We start from the raw sequence: 17,837 nt of genomic DNA, 5'->3' as shown, positions 1-17,837 counted from the left end.
ATGTGGTGACTTCATCAACCTCAAGATATTATAATTAAGCCAGCTTGGTCATTCCAAACTGCTCTACCGATAGAGTGTTCGTGTATGCGTTCATTGGCTTGACTGTATGTGTGCGTACATGAACGACTTTGATTGGACTGCGTTAAGAAAACAAATAATTGGGTCTCCCGTGCCGTGAGTATTCTGATGAGCAAGGAAACAAGTTTGGTCTTCCCTTTGGACGCTGCAAAGACGCGCTTCATCCGGTGCATGGCTAGGCAGAGACGCGGTTTCCCCAGCACAAGAGATTTCCCGGCAGAAGGAAAGAAAAAGTGTAAAAGAGACTGAGGTCAAGTCAACGTCGTTGGCCTCCGTTGTTCTTTTCCCCGCAGGCAACGACGCGTTTACGCTGCACGTTCGCTCCATTAAAAGGTTGCAAGGTGGTGCTGGCGATCGAGCAAACCACTCACCTCATCATCTTCATTCTTCGCCGCCGCCGCCGACGAGCAAACCACTCTGCTCCGCTCCGCTCCATCGTCGCGTTCCGCTCGCTCCTTCTTCTCCAGGTCAGGTCAGGTCAGGTCAGTGCTACTCCTACGCCATCTTTGCTTAGTTCGTTGTTTTTTTTCTGCCGGGCAAATCACGCAGTCTTTACACGGCCGTCCGAAATTTGCTTGCTTCTAGTCAAATCGCTCTCCACCGTCGGATCCTGATCCGAAGGTCCAGCAGCCTTCTTCTTCCTCTAGCAGCAGCCTTTCTTCCTCTGCTTCTTCTCCCTCCGCTTCTCCTTCTCCCCCGCAGCATCCTTTTTCTTATTCTTCTTTGGGTCAATCGGCTGCCGTCCCCGCCATGGCCAGCCCCGTCGTCCTGGTCTCACCCTCGGGGCTCGTGACTTTACTGACACGGCGTAAAATTCTAGGCGCCTCAGCAATAGCAAATGAGGAAACTATATGGATGCCATAAAGTAGTTCAATGTTTAGTGCTTCAAGGTGCCGCAGCAGTCGTTGATATCCCATTATAATTTTGGTTTCTCAGGAAGAAAATAAGAGGATCGTCCGGTAAGCCTGCCGGGTGGGAGATAGCCGCAGCATGGATTTTAAGCTCCAGGATATCGAAGCCATCACAAACAACTTTGCAGAGGATCAGATAGTTGGCAGCGGTGGATACGGAGTTGTTTACAGGGTTATAATTTCTACAAATTCTTGTATCTAGAATCTGTGCTTCCCTCAATTATAATCACAATCCGTACCATGACAACTGACCATCGATTTTATCAGGCGACCCATGAAGGGGAAGAAATTGCGGTGAAGAAGCTTCGTCAACTGCAGGGACTCGATGATAAGCAATTCGACAACGAGTTCCGTAACCTTCGTAACATACGCCACAAAAATGTTGTGCGGCTAATTGGCTACTGCCACCAGTCTTGCAAGAAATACATGGAGCACAAGGGGGAGCTTATCTTCGCTAAAGAGATGGAGCGAGTGCTCTGCTTCGAATATATGCACGGCGGAAGCCTCGATAAACACATTCAAGGTAACCTATACTAGCTAGTATTGTGGGTATAAGTACCTTACATGCAGGGGGGGTAGGATTTCAACTCTTTTTTACTAGTTGTTTCATCCTCTTTTTTTGAAAAAACACCCCCACATATTAATTAATCAGCTTAGAACATGCTTACTTTGTAGTTGTTCCATCTTGATATGACTCAAATAATCAATGCAAGTTCTCCTTATCTTAAAACACATAGGGTTGACAATTGGCTAAAGATATCAGTTTGCCCATCAACATGAAAGAGTCAATACCTTATTTTGTATGTATTTTTTGCTACTAATTGCAGATGAATCTTGCGGGCTTGAGTGGCCCACATGTTTCAAGATTATCAAAGGGACTTGTGAGGGACTAGATCATCTTCACACCTCACAGGGAAAACCTATTTTCCATCTGGACTTGAAGCCTGGTAATATTTTGCTGGATGAAAGTATGACGCCCAAAATTGGAGATCTTGGTTTGTCAAGACTCGTTGCTTCAACAAAAACACGACAAACAGAGATGCGCGACGGAACACTGTAAGTTGATGGATCATCATACCCTGAGCACTCTGAACTAAGTTTTTCATGTACTTACCAATTGTGTATATCAATGCAGCGGGTTCATGCCACCAGAGTATGTTGACAGTGGCTTCATATCAAAGAAGTTTGACGTGTTCAGTTTGGGGGTCATAATTATAAAAATGTTGGCCGGGGATAAGAGCTACTTCCGTTGCTCTGAAATGCCCTCTGAACAGTTTATTGAGCTTGTAAGAAAAAACCTCTCTCCCGGCAAAAAGAAACATAATTCTTTCTCTCTTTATACCATTAACACATAACACATATGCGTTTCTTTCACATTTTTGCACTGGACGCTATTTAGTATCTTTATAGGGAATTTAATGCCCCAAATTTGCGTGTAGGTAAGGGAAATCTGGAGGAAAAAGTTTCAGGCAAAGCCTGGATATTCCTCACAGTCACAGGAAATAGACATTCTAGGAGCGACTTCATGTGTTGAGATTGCACTAAGGTGTGTGGACAGGGACAGAAACTAAAGGCCATGTATCAATGATATTGTCCATGAACTGGATCAACTAGAAGCTAAGCTTAATGCAATGTCACTAGCTTCTGATGTCTCAAATGATGCCATGGCCCAGGTACGTTGGACCAGTCCTCTATTTCTTCAGTATTTTGGAATCCTCTGTTTCGACAGTTTTGACCTGCCAAATTTATATCTGCTAACGATGTTTTTATGATTGGCCACGCTAATTGACCTCTGATTATTTTGCTTTGCAGAGAAGCTGCGACACCAACATTATCTCGGTGGATCCATCCCTGGAGCTGCGGTTCGTCTTCGAGCCAAGGAAGGAGACGTCGTGCTGCCTACAGATAATCAACAAGACGGAGGGCATCGTCGCGTTCAACATAAAAATTAACCAGAACAAGTATAGTGTGCGGCCAAGCCAAGGGACCATGCCGCCGTGCTCCTGTTGTTATGTTATCGTGACCTTGCAGGCGCAGGAGGCGGCGCCGCCCAACATGCGGTGCCAGGACATGCTCTTCGTGCAGAACACCAGCATCACCCAAGACCTGGAATCCAGAAATGGTGAGATTGATTATCAAGAATTGTTTGAAAAGGCCATGGCGGATAAGGTGGTTGATGTGGTGAGGCTTCCGATCGTTTATGTTACACCGGACCAATAGTCTCATCCACCAAGAACTCTTTGAGGTTGTTATTAAGATCCAAAAAAAATTCTTGAGTTGTTGTTTGCGAGAGGGTGTTCTCTTTGTGTTCTATTTAATTGTTTCTTGGTCGATTATGCAGTCTTTAATTAGCTGCTACAAACATTGTCCTCTCTAACTGCTGATTACTTTCTAATATGGGAAGTATGGAAGACTTAATGCGAACAAGCAGCTAATGTAAAGGGCCTTCAATCAGGAAGGCTTGAGTATGTGTTACATGAGATAGTCAATTGAATGCCTATAGAACAGGTCCATTATATTGAAGATTACAGTTATCGTGACTCACTAAAAATAAAAAGGAGCAACATTCAGTTATATTACCAGTTGGAGTATTTGACAAAAAACTACCGCATTTCACGTATCCGTCCCACAGAACTACCACATTTTGAAAACTGACCAAAAACTCCAGATTAGTGCTGATTTCGTGACAAAAAACCACCAAGTTCACTTGATGACAGATTTAACCAGTTTAATTGCCTTTCTGACAGGGCTGGCCCACCGGTCAGGACGGCGGCTGCTAACGGCGCTCGCCCGCCGCCCGTTAGCCAGGCACGTCGGTCGGACCCGGTCACGTTGCGGGAGGAGATCGAGATGAGGGATCCGGAAGCGCCCTCGCTGGTGAGGCTGCCGAAGCACGTGGTGCTGGAGATCCTCGCGCGCGTGCCTGGCGTCGCCGACCTCTTCCGCTGCGCGGCCGCACGCAAGCGCTGGCGCGACCTCATCACCGAGCCATCCTTCCTGATGCCGCTGGCCGGAGGGCGCGTGCCACTGCTCCTCCCTCGTCGGGTTCCTCGGCCGGGAGCGGCGCCGCGACGGGGAAGGGCCGCCGGGCTCCAGCTTCGTCCTTGCGCCGGGGTCGGTGCTTGGCCCCGGCTGCCCCCTGCTCGGCTCCTTCGTCCCTGGCGCCGTTGACCCTCGCGCGTGGCTAACGGGCGGAGGGCGAGTGCTGTTAGCCATTAGCGCGGCCGCCGTCCTGACTGGTGGGCCAGCCCTGTCAGATTCGCTTTTAAAACGGTTAAATCTGTCATCAAGTGAACTTGGTAGTTTTTTGTCACGAAATCAGCACTAATCTGGAGTTTTTGGTCAGTTTTTAAAATGTGTTACTTATGTGGGATGGATACGTGAAATGTGGTAGTTTTTTGTCAAATACTCTACCAGTTGGTATGAATCTCAGGAAAGGTACCTCCATCTGTAGCACGAGCAACATTCAGATAACAAACAATTATCCAGGTTTCCCACAATCAAAAGAGAAATAAGGAAAGAAATGCAAAAGGCAACACAACTCAATGAATGACTCATAGCTGAGTATAGGCCAAACTCAATGGATGCCCTTATATTTTACTTCAAAGTCTTTAATGTGTAGGCCTTCGGATTTTTCAACATTTAGAAAGAACGAAGTATGAAACATAGTAGTACAAACTCAATGAACAAAGTTTGATCCTGTTTAAACCAATTAATAACCTAACAGTTTTAAAAAAATAAAAAGAATAAACTACTGTAGAAAATTAGCTAAAACTAATTAAATGGAACTTACTTAAACCGCTTATTTGAATATAAGACGTTTTTCCAAACTGAGTACATCCGCACCGACGACGACTTGACCTGGTTGGACGTGGCCAGCAGGTCAGTCTTCGTATAGCGACGAAGACTTTGACCTACCCAAAATCCCCAATCCCATTCTTCCTCATCACACTCCCCTGCTCTGCTACCGCCATCTCCAAATCCAGACAGCGGTGGAGGAAGGAAGGAGGAGGCAGCCATGGCGGAGCTCGAGCAACGACTGGTGCGGCAAGCCAGCCAGCCAGCGCTCGAGCAAGCAAGGAGGGGCCAGCCAAGCCATGCGGAGCTGGCGGTGGGGCTGGCCAAGTCGGTGGTGGAGGGGACGCTGAGCAAGGCGCACGCGGCGGTGCAGGAGGAGGCCTTCCTCAGCGCGCGCCGCGACCTCGTCTCCATCACGGGGGAGTTAGAGATGATGCTGGTGTTCAAGGCCAGGGTCGCCGACGTCAGCACCACCTGCTCCGTCCAGCTGGTTCTGCAGACCTCACCGTATAGCTGGTGTTCAGGTGCCTAGAGGTATTGGGAAACTGACGGCGTTGCACACGCTTGGTGTTGTCAACACTCAACATCTCTGCTTCCGGTGGGAAGGCCATGGCCAAAGCTGCTCTCAAGAAGCTCACCCAGTTGCGCAAGCTCCGAGTGTCCGGCGTTAACAGGAAGAACAGCAAGGATATGTTCTCTGCAATCAAGGGTCATCTCCATCTGGAATCCTTTGTCTGTCCAGCTCATTATCTGTCAAGTTTGGTTTACTTTAGAGACGATGAAAAGTCTTGAGCTGCTCTGCTCAAGCTTGACTGCTCCAGTGGGGCGTCATATGATCTTGGTGGCCTTGATGGTCTACCTGAGCTCAAGGAAGTCTTGCTTAGAAGGGCGGTTGTACCTTGGGCCTACCTGGGATCAAATACTCGACTTAGTGCTCTGTGTGTCTTACTAATGCGGATTATTATCTGTATAGCATCTCACACGGTGTCAGCGTCGATGTCCTTGCTATAGTGTGGAAATATTTAGGATGATGTAGACATGGGTTATTGTTTTTTTTTTACTCTTGATTACTCTATATTTAGAGTGACGTGGACGTGGATTATTGTACTACAATTTTTTTATTCACCCAGAAAGAGTCGAACACGGTGGGCAATTGGGCATGAGTCAAGTCAATGCATACTTTCCTACACGGTAGGTGGGCATCTCATTGGGTTGGTGGTATATATCCAGCTGAGGCTAGCAGGAAGTGGTTCCTTCTCAGAAGCTTCGTCCCCACTTCTCTGCTCTCTTCACAACTGCTAGAGAGATCCCTCAAGAGTCCGATCTTCACAAGGTATGTTCTTTTAATTTGGAAGTTGAGTGTTTTCAGATGTTGTTAGAACAGCCATGTCTATGGATAGGAGTGTTTTTTTTTTTCATGTTATTACTAGTTACTGCATCTTTTACCTTTGCGTGGCCGGAAGTCGAAGTCTTCTGTGTTTGCATCATCCAGATACATGTCACCGAATCAATAAAAGCTTCTATTTCAGAGAAAAACATGTTTATTACTTGGTCTACAGACTACACATGAATGTTTAGTCTTGTGTATTATTAATCTGTCTTTGCTGTCTCTTGGAAAAAAAAATCTGTTTTGCTCTGGTATATGGAGAACTTGAAGCAGCCCATAGCTTGTATGAATCTGTATTTCCTATGGTAAATTAGAACTCACATCAACGCTTCTTAAATCATCAGAAATGGCTACTGGTGCTAGCGGAGGTAGAACTCAACAGAACAAGCCGAGCATTTTGAGCACATTACCCAAGCATCTGCCATTAGACTTTCTGAAGAGTATCACAGATCAGTTCTCAGAGAAGCGTGTAATTGGTAAAGGCGCTTTTGGAACCGTTTATGAGGTATGGTTGTGCTTTAACAGTTTCTATCTTTTCAAAAATTGCTGAAAAATGTCGCTGAAAGAGTCAGGTTGAACAGGGAACTGTGCCAGATGGGGAAACCATTGCTGTCAAGAAACTTGCCGAAAATTCGCCCCTTCCACGAGATAGAGCATTTAATAATGAGGTTCAAAATATTATGGCTCTCCAGCATGAAAATGTTGTAAAGTTGGTTGGCTACTGTCATGAAAGTCAAAAGAAAGTGGTGCAGAACAATGGAAGGTATATTGTTGCTGACATTGTTGAAAGTGTACTCTGCTATGAATATTTACCAGGGGGGAGCCTTAAGAAGAATCTTTTTGGTATGTCATACTACCCGATTCAAATTGCATCAATGTTCAGGATTCTCAATCTTTGTCACACAATGTTCAGGTTTAAATGCTATATACAATGACAATATATGTACTCCCTCCATTTCTAAATATAAGTCTGTTTTAGATATTTCGATACGGACTACATACGGATGTATAGAGACGTACTTTAGAGTGTAGATTCACTCATTTTGTCTGTATGTAGTTCGTAGCGGAATCTCTAGGAAGACTTATATTTAGGAACGGAGGGAGTGCAACAGTTGACATGATCAAAAGAAGTTGCAATTGTACATACAAATTTGTCTTTTGTGATCAATATTTTTTCTATTAGCATGCTCACAAATAAATGATATTCAAGTCATTATCTTGGAGTGCTTCAGTAATCCTATGCGTCACTTCTTCAGGAGATACCAAAATGGACTGGGACACACGATTCAACATAATTAAGGGGATCTGCGAGGGTTTACTCTTTGTACACAGCATTCCTATTGTCCATATGGATCTTAAGCCCGAAAATATACTGCTGGATAGTAACATGGTACCGAAAATAGCGGATTTTGGTCTCTCGCGACTCTTCGGTCAAGAACAAACACGGATGAACACACAAAATGTAGTGGGGTCATAGTAAGTCCATTATGAGCTGTGATAAATTTGTGATTCTTTATTATGATTCAAATTGCATCCTAACCTCTCTGGTAGTACTTATTGTTAATGTTAATGATATGCAGTGGATACATTGCTCCAGAATATCTATACAGAGGTGAAATCTCCACTAAGTCAGACATATACAGTTTAGGCGTACTAATCCTGGAGACCACCACAAGAGAGGAGAATTGCCGCGGGAACAAACCATCTGCAGAACAATTTATTAAAAAAGTAACTAGAAGTTTTCTTAATAATTTGAACAGTAAACTTTAGAAGCTCATATTACAAATGATCTTTTGTGGTATATCTTGAGGGGTTATAATTCCAATCTTGTTCGTAGGTACGTGAAAATTGGACAGACCAGCACATTGTATCAGAGTACCCATCATTAAAAGCAGATTGCCTCCGACAAATAAAAAAATGCATCGAAATTGGACTGCAATGTGTTGAGACTGATCGGCAGAGGAGACCTTCCATAGAAGAAATTATCGACCAGCTCAATGGACGACATCCTAATTTAGCTACAAGGTCATACTGGTACGAAAGTGACTATACACATGCCATCCTAATGGCGGTTTCAGTTTATCAAATTTAGGCATGCAAATGAATGGATACATGTTTCTCTCATATGTAGCCCAGAAATGAGAGGATTAAGATATTTGCAACCCTTATCTGCAGAATCACATATCCTTAGTTGGGTACCGCTTATTTTTTGTCAATCATGCATTGTTGCTCAAGTTTTTCTTTACTGTTTTTCACAATCCTTATCTGGAGAATCACATATCCTTAGTTTATGCTACGTTTTATCTGGTCGTAACTCGTAACCTGTGTATGAAATTTCAGATCTCCAGTCTCCTGGGAGAATGAATATTCAGTCTTCTTCAGGAGACATGTGCAAGAAGGAAAGGACATGCTCTACTTACTGACAAACTTGGAATAATTTGCTATGATATGTACCTCCTGTTAACTTCCATTTCTTATGATGGTTGCTACGCCATGCATATTTTCTTGGTGATGGAGTTCTTTATACTCCATATACAATGCGGTTGCCTGTTCAGTTTCAGTGCCAAATAATAATTCTATTTTCCCACTGTATATTTTAAGATGAGTATATGCGCCAACTTTTTTCAAGAGTCTGTTTGGTTCCAAACATAATAAATTGTCACATTTAATTTACGAAAATAAAAAAAAGGATGGTATACCCTAGGACTAGCTCTGCGTCAATTAATTGTATGCACGTAGCCATCAGATACTAAGAAACCTCAAAGGCAATAGAGATTACATGATGCTCTCAAGGACCACTAATTCTAATAGTGGTGGGAGATTTATCTATAGATACATCAGATAAGTGGTGGTGACAACACATGAGTGACTTCAATGATGGTGCTACATGCACCCAGTCTCGAGCTACGGGGTGAAAGCCTAGGTCTCACATGAGTTGGTTATACCAGTCAATGATGATGTTTATCTACGTCGTTACCTTGCCGAAGACATTGCTTGAATATGCTCTGACTAACTCTTCAAGGTGAAACCCTTGATTCTGGCCTTGGTAGTTGGGTCCGGTGACTGCGACGCTCGAGCATCGCTCCCTTACTGAAGGCTTTGTTGTTGCAAAATCTCGTCATACGTGTAATGTCATGAAATGATCATTTTTGAGAAACAAGAGGAGACAGAGGGAAAGAACAGAAGCAATTGGCTAGGTGCGGTGGCCGTTATCGTCATCCTACGCCCGTCTACAGTCCCGTGAGGCCCAAAACTATATGGCGCCATAGGCAACGTTTACAGTTCATTTTGCAAACTGGGGCGCACCCCCTCTCTGCTCTGGGCTGGCCCATTAACCTCTTTTTTCTGTTTTAAACTCCAAAAAACAGTGCTCAACGTGATTCAAACTGCGTACCTCTCATTTGCTTAGTACCAAACGCATAACCAAGTGGGTTTGCTCTTTTCTTGTTCTTGAAACACAACCCTAAATAAATGTAGCGGTTTCTGTTTGGTTTTATTTTTTCTTTTTGGTTTTTGTTTGGCCGCTTTTCCCTCTATTTATTCTTTTTCATTCGCTTTTTTTTCATTTTATTTTCCTTTTCTTAAAACTTTTCTTAAAATCTTGAACTATTTTTAAAATTTGATGAACTTTGTTTCATAACTGATGCACTTTTTTCATAATTGATGAACTTTGTTTCATAACTGATGTACTTTTTTTAAAAAATTGATGAACATTTAAATTCAAGATTTGTTTTTCAAAATTTAATGGTTGTTTCTTTAAAATCGATGATTTTTTTCAAATTTTTATTTTTTTCAAAAATCTAAGAACTTTTTGTGAATTCCATGAGATTTAAAAATTCAAACTACTTTCCATTCTCCTGGACCTTTTAATTGCAAATGTATGTATTTTTTCAAATCCAAGTTTTTTCAAAATTTTCATTTTTTGCGAAAGTCAAAATGGTTGACTTTGGTCAACAACTGACTGGTCAACGTTGGCCGATCAACCATCGACCCGAGCGATCAAAGAAACAACGACAGTACTGACTTGAGGGACCATCGACCCATGTTGTATAAGGCCCAGGCGCGCAACACGTGAGCACTAGGAAGTTGTTCGGGCACTTAAGGCACCGAATAGGGGCACCCCCCGTGCGGGCTATCATTTTATTTTATTTTGAGAATATATTGTCCTTGAGGTGGCCTCATTGTTCGGCTGGGCCAAAGTCGTTGAACTATGCTACACAAACAAACATCTGCAAAATGTATTTTGTTGGCCGGTGCTAAAGCCCGGGTAACACAAGGACCAGCTCCACCCAATGTACCTATCGAAGTTGAAGAGCATTACAACGAGACCTTCTCCCAAACGCCTTAAGCACCATGGATGGTAACCGACGCTCACACGCAACCCCTCCTGGTTTGGCCTACACAAGGAGGCGAGAACGCTCTGGTTTTACCTGTTCTCTGGCCGCGGTTGACTAGTCATTTTTGACCGTTCACGTTTTCAGAAAATGTATTTTTAAAACAAATTAGGAATTAAAAAATATGTTCACGAATTCCAAACAATTCAGGTATAAAAAAAAGGTCACTAACTCGAAAGAGTTAATGGGTTCAAAAAAGTTTGCTAGATTCACAAAAAGTTTCTGGATCAGGAGCTCAAAAACGTTCACTGGTTCAAAAAATAATTGTGTGATTCGAAAAAGATCATGGATTTGAAAAATATTCATGAAGTTCATGAGTTCAAAAAGATTTCTGGATTTCAAAAAAGTTCATGCATTTGAAAAAAAAACACGAATCTAAACACAACCCACGTGTTGCATGGATTTGAAAAAATATTTACAAAACTGGAAAAAATATTCACGGATTTGAAAAAATGTTTACAAAACTGGAAAAAAAATATTCGCACATTTTAGGGAAAAATCAGAATTGTCAAAAACATTCACGAATTTAAAGAAAAAAAGTTCTCAAAAAAATCACAGATTTGAGAAAAAGTTCACAGAAAATATTCAAGGATTTGAAGAAAGTTTTTGAATTTGAAAATTTCATGCATTTTAAAAAAAGCAAAAAGGCAAAAAGAAAAGCATAAAACGAATAAAAACCATCCAAAAACAAAAAAGGAAAAACCGGCCAAAAGCTTCCCAAATTCGCACCGAAGCTTCTATAGATTCACAAAACTGGGTGGTTTCGCTTCTGAAAAAAAAAAGAAACCGCGTGCATGATAAACGTTGAACACAATTTTCCTACACGACAAAACATTATGAACCCGGAAAAAAAGAGTTAGATGGTCCGACCCAAGGGGGGAGAGGGGGTGTGTGCCTGTTTGCGCAAACACCAATAACTGGCGCATAATGCGCTGAATAGAGTTTCACCATTACAACTACAACAACGATTGGGTGCACCATATTTATGTTGTTCTTTTTTCCTGATTTGTTTTGCTTTAACCGGCTTTCTTGCGTTTTCATTTGGCTTATTTCCCCTTTTCTACCCATATTTTTCCTTTTATTCTCTTTTGTTTTTTCGACATTCATGAACTTTTTTAAATTCATGAATATATTAAATTAGTGCATGTTATTCCAAATTTTTTTTACAAATTTTAGTGTTCTTGTGTTTCTTGAATCCATGAAATTTATGTTTTTTTTAATTGAAGAATTGTATAAACATATATTATTATAATGTATAATTTATATTTTAAATCTTCCAAAAACTGGGAGAGTGCTGTTTCATTCGGGGTTTTTTTTCTCGTGACGAGCGTCATCATTGGTCTTGAGTGAGGAGTGATCCCTCACTCAACCTAGACCTAAGAGTGAGGTGAACGATGGTTGAGTGAAATAGAAACGTCACTTCTTCTTTTGTTAGTGTAGAAGATGTAGATAGGTTGATTTGCCGTGCATGGTAGTGAATCGGGTAGGGCTGCTAGAGACAATATTTGATTGATGATTGATTTTTTATTTATGGCAACATATATGTTTAGCAGACATGTGACTGCATCCTAGGAAAGGAAGGAAATGTGATTGAATCGACACTTATACAACTGGGTGGAGTTGTGTACGGTAAAAGAAAATAGAGAATCATGGGAAGATCCTTCAATCAGTGGGGCCCTGAGAGGGGCAAAGTAATGAACAATGGACAAACTTCCCTTTAATAGTAGAGACGCTTCCACCAACCTATCTGTTTCTCTAAAAGCAAAGACTTGATTATCGGTTGTAGCGGGCAGGTTTCCCTGGTTTTCTTGGCATGCTAAGCATGGGATGGAGGCAGACGGGGGTTGAGTGAAATGGAGACGTTATGTATTTTTTGAAGTGAAAAAAGGAAATAGCACAACCGTAGTGCAAGGAAAGCTATGCTATTTTCCTTGAAGATGCTTTGGTTTGAGAGCAATAATGTACATCACCGAATTTGTGAATATTTTTTTAATTTTAAATTAAGGCTATTGAGGTCCTATCATGGCCCATATTTCATATAATTTTGGATTACATCTACAGTTTTTAAAAATGAGAAAAAACATGATGTGTAGTTCGGGTTTGAAATTTCCCAAGTAAATGTTGAAATTTTCATGCATTTATTATATAAGAGCTACAAAGCTACTTGCCTACTTAAATATGACTTTTTTTTCAATTTGAATGATGTTGTAATATACACGTAGTATAAATTGAGTTATATCCTATAAAAGCCTAGAAGTCCAACTAATGACTAAAATATAGCGAATCAATCCAGAAAAATGCCAAACTTTGATCTTAAAAATGCAAAGTTGTATGTTCAATGTAGATTAAATTTTAGTGTCCTGTATCTATAATTTTGAACACATTTCACATTGTTCCTTAATTTGATGTTTAAAATATACAAAAAAAATAGACATCATTTATTTGATTCGTTGGATTTGAACCCTCAGGATTCGCGCCTTAATTTGGTGTTTCATGCGGGCTTCTTTTATTGAAGGAATTTTTTTAGGATTTTGATCTTTTGGAAAATATATCATGTACATCGTTTGATTCATTATTATAGGATTTGAACCCTCAGGCTTTTTTTCCCTAGGGATTGCATTGCACTATGTTTGAACAAATGTTTTTTTTACAACTATACTTTGTTTTTCCTGTGATTTTAAACCGTATTTAATGCAAATTTCTGTTGCTTTCCAACCATACAGAATTCAACACTACATAACACTCTAATCCTATATTTTTCCTAGTGCTAGTGGCCAATTTTGCAAACGCATCTGTGGACGATTTGGACTGCGGTTCGACAAACAAATTGGTGAGCAGCACCACCGCTGCTGTGCCCACGTTGTGCCAGTCGGTGGATCCAGCTACGAGATGCGGCATTGGCGGGCGAGAGGCATATGCAATCCTCATAGTTTAACTCCAAACTTGAACATCGTCTTAATTACGTCTGTCTTCTTCTGCCCATGTTTCAACTTCGTTCACCATTAGACGGTCAGGATGCACAAGCTCGCATGTCCCGCTTTGCTCTTCCTCCTCCTCTCCCTCTCGTGGTCCAAGACGGTGATCTCGTCCCCCTCCGGCGCCCCTCGCTACCAGTCCATCTTCAGCTTCGGCGACTCCTTCGCCGACACGGGCAACAACCCCATCGTCTTCGGATGGTACTCCGTCTTCGACCCCGTCACGCGGCCTCCCTACGGCACCACCTTCTTCGGCCGCCACACCGGCCGCAACGGGGACGGGCGGCTCATCATCGACTTCATCGGTATGTTCGTGCACCTCCATTGATTTCCGGCCGGCCGGTCACCGGAATATGTACCAGTCGATGACTGTAGGCTCTTTGTGGGACCGATTAGCTGAAAACCTGGGCCTGCCGTATGTGCCGCCCACGCTGGCGCACAACGGCAGCTTCCGCCGAGGTGCCAACTTCGCCGTTGGAGCCGCCACGGCCCTTGACGCCGGTTTCTTCCATGAGAGAGACATCCCCGGTGGCTCCAGCAAGTTCCCCCTCAACACCAGCCTTGGCGTGCAGCTTGAGTGGTTCGAGTCCATGAAGCCCTCCTTGTGCCGCACAGCCCGAGGTTACATCTGCGTCCATCATGCATTAGATTACAAGTCAACGCTTGATGAGAACTCAATCAAATGATACGCATCTTGCATCCAGAGTGCAAGAAATTCTTGGGCAGATCCCTATTCTTGGTGGGAGAGTTCGGGGTCAACGACTATCACTTCTCTTTCCAACGGAAAACGGTGCAGGAAGTCAGATCCTTCGTGCCAGATGTTGTCGCCACCATCTCCATCGCCATCGAGGTACTTTGCTGCTCTTGCTCTTATGCGGTCATGATTCATGAAGCTCTACAAGAGATTAGAAAATCCACGCCTACAAGCGCAAAGATCTATTTCTACTCCCAAGCTGGTTACCTCTTATCTAGACCATCCAATTTTGCATCAGAATTCTTGCTTATAAACTTCTCTTTTTAATTTCTCCCATACGAGAAAACATTTGAACCGGAAACTTTGCACATCAACATCACACAGGTATTACTATGCGCAGAATTGATTTTTTTTTGGCGCAACAAAAATATATAAAACGATAAAACTTATTGCAAATTTATGTTGTATCAAAACATTTTGTGCACCGACTGGTTCTTATGCGCCTCCAACTTGCTCTAGTGCTTGTACTCGTCGCTAGGTGGCATACGGACATGGATGTATTCTTTACTTCTGATGTTCTTTGTACTACCTTGATGGTTGATGAATAGATCGGAAGTTTTTCTTGAAAAAAAAATGTTCTCATGTTTCAGAGAAACGAAAAAGAGAAATTTCTACATAAAAATAGCACAGATCTTGATGCAAAGATGGTTGATCCAGATAGAATGTGTAGCTACATGCGAGTGAAGAAAATCCACACCCAAAAGCACCCATGCTAAACCAATTGTTGGACTCAACAGAGGCTAATCAAGCACGGAGCGAGAAGCCTCGTGGTTCCCGGAGTGATCCCGTCTGGATGCTCGCCGCCGATCTTGACCAAGTTTGCCGGCGCCCCACCGGCAGCATACGACTCGAAAACCGGCTGTCTGACAGCGCACAACGAGCTGGGGATGCACCACAACGTGCTGCTGCAGGTGGTGCTGTCCAGGCTCCGGGCCAAGCACCGCCACGTCAAGATCATCTACGCCGATTTCTTCGGCCCAATCATGGAGATGGTGGAGTCGCCGCACAAGTTCGGTCAGCGCCCCTAACTCAACTGAAAGAATCTTCGTTAGTTGCTTAGCACACAGACAATATGTCATGGGCATTGAACGAAGGTGGTTGACGTTGATAGATGGATGATTGCAGGTTTTGAAGAGGACGTACTTATGGTGTGCTGTGGAGGACCTGGAAGGTACGGTATGAACTCGACAGTTCCCTGCGGTGATGCAGCCGCGACGACGTGCCGGGATCCGTCTGCTCGGCTGTACTGGGACGGTGTCCACCTGACGGAGGCGGCTAACCGGCACATCGCCGATGTTTGGCTGGGCGAGATCAACTCGTCCACAGGAGTCAGCCGCAAGCAGGGTGCAAAGGGGCCATGTCGACTGGGTCGTCACAAAATATAGGGGCGGAACCAGTGATGAACGAAGTGAGCCGAATGTTAATTTGTCCACTTGATAGTTTGATACACGGGCGTAGCGCCAAGTAATTTGTTACCTGAAGGGATGAACCTGCAGGGTCACGGGAGTAATGATTCAAGTTTTAATTGTTTACTGTCGTTTTTTTAGAGTCGTGTCACTTTCTTTTCTGTGAAATCCAGGTTCAGCTTGATGTTTGTGTTCACGGTCCCACATCTTATTCTAATGCAGCGCACGTGAGCTTTCTTTGGAGCTTTGTTTGTGAGGTTCTGGGTCTGACTGGCAAGCCCTGGACCTGACAGGGTTTATTCAAACCCGTGCTAACCAGATAGACGGACCTCTGACTATATCTTCAAATTCCTCGCATTTTTGTAGCATTGATACCGCTCTCTAGACAACGGGATCACGACTGACTTCGTCATAAAATAGATGCGATAACTACTGCCGCGTGTCATCTCACTTTGCCGCAGATTTCCTGATCTACTGGCCATTCGGTGGTCGTTTTCACTTCCTTTTTATAGTTGTTTTTCAGGCGTTCTGCGTTGATGTCCCATTGTGTCACGTGAACTTGTCGCATATGAATATATGATTGCTTTATTTATAAAGCAGGAGGAAAGTTTATTTATATAGCCCAAAAGGCACGCAATATAATCTTAGAACACTTTGTATTCCCGTGAAAAAGCACGGCCATTTATAAAATGTTAATGCATTTAATCCGTCTGCATTGTAGCCGAGTGATTTGTCAAGCACAATTCTAGATGTATCTTTTCAGTCCTGTAAGGTAGGTGTTTTCGTGCCTTATAACTTGAATGTGGGGATCTGATCTGGCAACAAGTTCTTCATGAGCATTGTTGATAGCATCCCAAATTTGCTTTGCAGTGTTAAGTCTTTGAAACTGAAAGAAAATGTCTTTTGATGGACTGCCACAGATGATATCTTTCGCTTGAGCATCCAACTGCAGATTGGCTTTATCATCGGTGTTGAGATTGTTCGGTTGCTGAATGGTGTAGCCATCTTCCACAATCTGCCACAGATCATAGTTGATCGCTTGAATTCTGATTCTCATTCGTTACTTCCTGTACAGATAGTCATTTCCATCGAAGATAGGAAATCTTTCAGAGTGCGAAGATCTACCTGCATACGATATACTCAAAACTCCAAGGACGTTAGACCTTTAATAAATAGAGATAAGGAGAACCTGGCTCTGATATCAATTGTTAGGACCGAGAGTATATCGACCAGTGGGGGTGAATGAAAGATTAAAAATTTTCTTCCGTATGTATTGAACCTTAACCCAATCAGAGCAGCAGAATAGAAAAGCGAAGGAAATGAACTAACTCAATCTTCTTCGTCAGAAGCATATTCCTCGATGAAGGAAGTAATAACAGTACCAGCACGAGAAATGACAGGTTTAACTACTATGATAGTAATACAACATGCAAACAAATGCAGTAGAACAAGACACAACATAGAGCGCACAGAGATAATACTGTGGAATGATTTCACCAGTGAACCGAGGAATATGGGTGATGAATGAATATGGGCAATGAGAATGAAACAGGATGAACACAGATACGCACGTAGATAACAACATAACGAAATGATCAGGTAACCTATCGGAACAGAGCACGAATATAATCTGCTTTAGAAAATGTAGTAGAATAGAATGAACCAGTAGTGCTTGATGGCGACAGTGAGATTTGGTAGACCAGTTCACCCTTCTGCCAAATGGCTACGTTTGGTTGGAGGGGCTGTGACTTAACACGGAAGATAAACTCTCTTCACCCTATTCTCCTTCAACGTAGAGCTGATCAGACTCGAGTGGATTTCAGTCGTGGTAGATCCTTGCCAGCGATCTCCAAACCTTCGGTTGATCTTCGCGAACCACATTCACTCTTGGTTGCTGAAGATCTGACTTGGTGAAGACAACAACTCTTCAACACTCGAAGCCGAAACCTATCCGTGTAGAGAGTGAGCAACTCTCAAGAGTAATAGGTACATGAACTCTTACTCAGAACTACTATGATGCTAAACCACTGTCTAAATTTGGGCTCTTGATTTTTCTCTCGGTGGATCTTCCACAATCTGCCACAGATCATAGTTGATCGCATAAATTCTGATTATCAAGTTTTAATTGTTTACT

General features: G+C 42.8%; 2 protein-coding genes and 1 pseudogene across 2 annotated transcripts; all 3 read left to right on the top strand.

The window, feature by feature from the left end:
- Nucleotides 1–358: 358 nt before the first annotated feature.
- Nucleotides 359–3,512, top strand: LOC123186988 (putative receptor-like protein kinase At4g00960; annotated as a pseudogene).
- A 2,352-nt stretch (nucleotides 3,513–5,864) lies between these two features.
- LOC123186989 (cysteine-rich receptor-like protein kinase 40) lies at nucleotides 5,865–8,766 on the top strand. Its single transcript, XM_044598734.1, has 7 exons — nucleotides 5,865–6,120; nucleotides 6,519–6,679; nucleotides 6,756–7,017; nucleotides 7,431–7,650; nucleotides 7,755–7,902; nucleotides 8,012–8,208; nucleotides 8,515–8,766. Coding segments are annotated over exons 2-7 (987 nt in total). The 5' UTR covers nucleotides 5,865–6,120; nucleotides 6,519–6,520; the 3' UTR covers nucleotides 8,516–8,766.
- Nucleotides 8,767–13,555: 4,789 nt separating this feature from the next.
- On the top strand, nucleotides 13,556–15,838 carry LOC123184276 (GDSL esterase/lipase At5g45910-like). The gene is made up of 5 exons (XM_044596424.1): nucleotides 13,556–13,848; nucleotides 13,940–14,164; nucleotides 14,248–14,393; nucleotides 15,035–15,311; nucleotides 15,423–15,838. Exons 1-5 carry the CDS (start codon nucleotides 13,584–13,586, stop codon nucleotides 15,680–15,682), a joined length of 1,173 nt encoding a protein of 390 aa, XP_044452359.1. The 5' UTR covers nucleotides 13,556–13,583; the 3' UTR covers nucleotides 15,683–15,838.
- Nucleotides 15,839–17,837: the final 1,999 nt, after the last annotated feature.

This window comes from Triticum aestivum, chromosome 2A, assembly GCF_018294505.1.
Source record: "Triticum aestivum cultivar Chinese Spring chromosome 2A, IWGSC CS RefSeq v2.1, whole genome shotgun sequence".
Taxonomy (NCBI): Eukaryota; Viridiplantae; Streptophyta; class Magnoliopsida; order Poales; family Poaceae; genus Triticum; species Triticum aestivum.
The sequence above is the reverse complement of the archived record's forward strand: the minus strand, read 5'-3'. Positions and strand labels throughout refer to the sequence as shown.